Source organism: Muscardinus avellanarius (genome assembly GCF_963383645.1).
Source record: "Muscardinus avellanarius genome assembly, chromosome: 11".
NCBI classification, from domain to species: Eukaryota; Metazoa; Chordata; class Mammalia; order Rodentia; family Gliridae; genus Muscardinus; species Muscardinus avellanarius.
This window is the reverse complement of record NC_137797.1, coordinates 69,789,426-69,794,196: the sequence shown is the minus strand read 5'-3', so window position 1 is coordinate 69,794,196 and position 4,771 is coordinate 69,789,426. Positions and strand designations below refer to the sequence as shown.

Here is a 4,771-nt window from a genome sequence, read left to right as displayed (position 1 = left end):
CACCATGAACAGCAAAGGCAAGGACGGGGGGCGGCTGGGGCCGTCGGGGGAGTGGTGCTGGCCCTGCACGGGTGGGCTCGGGGCCTAGGGTCCCAAATGCCAGATTTGGGGTGGGCTGCGCCTTGCTCCTCGGCCGGCGCAGTCCTCAGGGCCGCACCTGGCGCCTTCGTCATCCCCTAACTACCGCTGCTCGCTCCCTCCTTGCTCCCTTGCCTCTTAAACTCTGTGGCGCAGTTTGGGATGTGGGTTCGGGAGTGTGGGGGGGCCTTGTCGTGATGGGCAGCTACAGGAGCCAATGGAGACCTCGAGCAGGGATTTGGGTAGGCCAATGGAGAGCCGGCAGAGGCGGGGCGCCGCGCTCCTGAACAACAGGCAGGCACTGGAGCTTAACTACTGAGCTGCCGGCGTCGGTGCACAGGCCAGGGCCTGTAAGGGCCTTTTCCCTCTTCTCTTCGTATTCCTCCCTCTCTGCAGGCGGTGCTAGAATTGCCCTCATTTTTGTGATCGTGGCAGTTTATCAGAACATGATCCCTTCTACCCTTCCCGCTGTCTCATGGTTCACTTCCATTCACACACTTTATTTGGAAGTCGACCTTGAATAGGAATCTGCGGGGCACATAATCAGAACCACCGTTACCCACAAAGTCTGGGCTGGTTAGAGCTCCGCCTGTGGAGATTACCCAAAGTAGAAGCACCTTAGATAAATCAGCAGTCCAGAACCTCAGTAACGGGTCCTCCAGACCTGGCCTGCATTCCAGAGGGTATTGGGCCCCAGCCAGACTTTCCTCTTACATCAGTATGCTAGTGGGAACAGCGCCTTTTCTGTCCAGTCAGAATCCAGCACCTTCCATTATAAGGGTACAAAGACAATGCTCATTTTCTTGGCTCCTTAGGGCACTATGTTTGCAAATCTCCTGCTTGCTCCCACCAAGTTAGTTACTCAGTATGTCCTGCCCCATTTTGGTGATCCTGTTTAATAGGCAACCTGCTTTTTTCTTGACTTCCAGGTCAATATCCAACACAGCCAACCTACCCTGTGCAGCCTCCTGGGAATCCCATATACCCTCAGACTTTGCATCTTCCTCAGGCTCCGCCTTACACTGATGCTCCACCTGCTTATTCAGAGGTACTTCCAGTTTGCCAAATAAGAACTAGTTGAGAATACTCCTGGACCGTGTTTTCAGTCCTTAGTTAGGTCTGATTTTATTTTTTAAATTTAATTTATTTTCATTTTTTGTGGGTCTGGGGGTGGAACCCAGGGGTATTCGACTTCCGAGCTACAACCCCTGCCCTATTTTTTTATTTTGAAACAGGGTCTCACTAAGTTGCGGATGGCCTCACTAAGTAGCTGAGGCTGTCCATGAACTGTGATCCTCCGGTCCCAAATGCTGGGATTACAAGTATGTGCCACCACACCAGACATTAAGTCTGATTTTATAAACAGAAGAGTCCTCAGGTAGCTGGGCTCACATAGCACATGCCTATAATCCCAGTACTTGGGAGGCTGATACAGGAGGATCACAGGTTTGAAGCCAGCCTCAGCAACTCAACAATTTAGTGAGATCCTGTTTCCAAGTAAAAAAATAAAATAAGGCTGGGAATATAGCTTGGAGTTAGAATGCCCTGGGCTCAATCCTTAGCACCACAAAAACAAAACAAAGAAACAAAACCCCACAATGCTCATGTAAATAACATAGCACATTATATAATTTAGTAGTGTGTTGGAACTTAGACTGCTTTATCTGATTAGGTTATTCAGCACAGCCTGAGGTTCAAAAGATGAGTTTGTTTGCCATGAGCCTACAAACCTGCTTGTATGGGGAAATGACCCAGGAGAATATTGAGTGCTAGTGGAAAGGCAACTTGTTTAACTCAAAAAATGTAATCTGCATCCGGGAGTGGTGGCACACGCTTGTAATCCCAGCATTTTGGGAGGCTGAGACCAGAGGTTCACAGACAGCTTCAGCTACTTAGGCCCTTTGCAACTCAGTGAGACCCGGTTTCAAAATAAAGAAAAAAAATAGGGCAGAGGGTATAGCTCGGAGGTTGAATGCCCCTGGGTTCCATCTCCAGAGCCGAAAAAAAAAAAAAAAAAAGTGATCTGCACAAGGAGAATTAAGAATTGGCTTGTTAAAAAGATCTCAAGCCGGCTGTGGTGATGCACAATTGCAATCCCAGTGCTTGGAAGGCTGAGAGAGGAAGATCACAGGTTCGCAGCCAGCCTCAGGTACTTAGGCCTTCAGCAACTTATTGAGACCCTATTTCAAAATAAAGAATTAAGCCGGGCGTGGTGGCACATGCTTGTAATCTCCTTGCTTGGGAGTCAGAGACAGGAGGATCGCGCAGGTTGGAAGCCAGTCGCTGGCTTAAGAGACACTATTTCCAAATAAAAAATGTACAATAGGTCTGGGAGTGTAGCCCGGAGGTAGAAGGGTTCCATCCCCAGTACCACCAAAATAAATAAATAAATAAATAAACAAATAAATAAATGAAAGAATTAAAAAAAAAATAGCCGGGCGTGGTGGCGTATGCTTGTAATCCCAGCATTTGGGAGGCTGAAACAGGAGGATTGCGGTTTGCTGACAGCCTCAGCTACTTAGGCCCTTTGCAACTCTGTGAGACCCTGTTTCAAAATAAATAAGCTGGGCATGGTGGCGCACGCTTGTAATCCCCGCGCTTGGGAGGCTCAGACAGGAGGATCGCACAGGTTCGAAGCCAGCCTCAGCTACATAGTGAGGTTCTCAGCAACTTAGTGAGACCCTGTTTCCAAATAAAATATAAAAAAGGTCTGGGAGTATAGCTCGGAGGTAGAAAAGCCACTGGGTTCCACCCCCAGTACCACACTAACAAAAAAAATTGCAGTGTCATAAAGTAACATTTAATTTTTTCTCCTGCCTCTTCTAGCTCTATCGCCCAAGCTTTGTGCACCCAGGGGCTGCCACAGTCCCCACCATGTCAGCTGCATTTCCTGGAGCCTCTCTGTATCTTCCCATGGCTCAGTCTGTGGCTGTTGGGCCTTTGGGTTCCACAATCCCCATGGCTTATTATCCAGTTGGCCCCATCTATCCACCTGGGTCAGCAGTGCTGGTGGAAGGCGGTTATGATGCAGGTGCCAGATTTGGAGCTGGGGCTACTGCTGGCAACATTCCTGTGAGTATGACCTTGTCAGAAGAAAACCCAGGCTTTATGTATTTTAACTTTCTGAAGTGACTTTGTATTCGTTCTCTCACTATCCCTGGAACATAGTTGCCACTGCCACCTAGTAGGCAGAAAGTGGTGGAGGGGCAGGAGAACTGTGGCAATGAACAGCGTCTGACACATTCACCGGGGTCCGAGTTAATCAGATATCTTAGTTTTCCTGCCTTGCAGCTTCCAGCTTATTTCAGTACAGTGAACTAGTCTAGTAATGCTCCCTTGTTTGTTCAGTATTATTGGCTATCAGCATGGTTCTGTACTCAGAACCTAGACAATTAAATAACTAGAATGCATAATCCTGAGTAAGTAGCTTTTCGGAAAATTAAGGATTTTAGTTTTAAGGGTCTCTTGCTTAATTTCCCAACACATGGGATTTAGAGCTCACATGTCCTTGTGAAAGCCTGTCTACTCAGGAACCATATGCTAGAGATGAAGTGGGAACGGTGTTATTAGTGAGCCTGAGGTAACCCAATGGTGTAGTCAAAAACTAGGGAGTCCAGAGAGCTGGGGGGTAGGTCACTGGTAGAGCATGTGATTAGCAGAGCAGAGCCTCCCAGCTCCCCAAACACAACAAACTATTCAGAGATCCTGAGAGATGTGGCTTGGATCTGACACCCTGTCTCTGCTTTGGGAATGTGACTGGGAATGTTTTTTACCCTGAAAATGACTGTTGGTCTAGTATCCATAGGCTTCATCTTGGAGGTAGAACCCTTTGGAAGTGATAGGCTCTCTTTCCTGTTTGCGTCTTGGGTTCACAGAGAAAATAGACAGGGTTTAGAGCTCATATTGGTGGCAGACCTAGCTCCTTTAAATGCTACTGCTTAGCACACCGCCACCTTCCTAACGTGCTCTGCTTTACCCATGTTCCCTTCCTTTTCATCAGCTGCCCTGGGCCCATTCTGTCTTGTCCTTTCCTTTCAGCCTCCGCCTCCTGGATGCCCTCCCAATGCCGCTCAGCTTGCAGTCATGCAGGGAGCCAACGTCCTCGTAACTCAGCGGAAGGGAAACTTCTTCATGGGTGGCTCGGATGGTGGCTACACCATCTGGTGAGGAACCAAGGCCGCCTCTGTGCCGGGAAAGACATCACATACCTTCAGCACTTCTCACAATGTAACTGCTTTAGTCATATTAACCTGAAGTTGCAGTTTAGACACATGTTGTTGGGGTGTCTTTCTGGTGCCCAAACTTTCAGGCACTTTTCAAATTTAATAAGGAACCATGTAATGGTAGCAGTACCTCCCTAAAGCATTTTAAGGTAGGGGAGGTATCCATTCATAAAATGAATGTGGGTAAAGCGCCCTAAGGATCTTCCTTTAATTCCTCTGGAGTAATACTGTACCATACTGGTCTTTGCTTTTAGTAATAAAACATCAAATTAGGTTTGGAGGGAACTTTGATCTTCCTAAGAATTAAAGTTGCCAAATTATTCTGATTGGTCTTTAATCTCCTTTAAGTCTTTGATTCCTATTTCTTGTTAAATGAAATGCATTAGTTGTCTGCCTTTCCCTTCCCATCCTTCGCCCACCTGCCATCTTCAAGGATAGCCTTCCATTCCCTCCCGCCAGTCTCCATCGAA

The 4,771-nt window shown here is 47.6% G+C and overlaps 1 protein-coding gene across 1 annotated transcript; it reads left to right on the top strand.

Annotated features, from left to right (window-relative positions):
• Positions 1 to 328: 328 nt before the first annotated feature.
• DAZAP2 (DAZ associated protein 2) lies at positions 329 to 4,245 on the top strand (the record flags this gene model as incomplete). The annotated part of the gene is made up of 5 exons (XM_080704889.1): positions 329 to 376; positions 798 to 858; positions 1,008 to 1,126; positions 2,905 to 3,150; positions 4,117 to 4,245. 5 exons carry the CDS (start codon positions 329 to 331, stop codon positions 4,243 to 4,245), a joined length of 603 nt encoding a protein of 200 aa, XP_080561015.1.
• Positions 4,246 to 4,771: the final 526 nt, after the last annotated feature.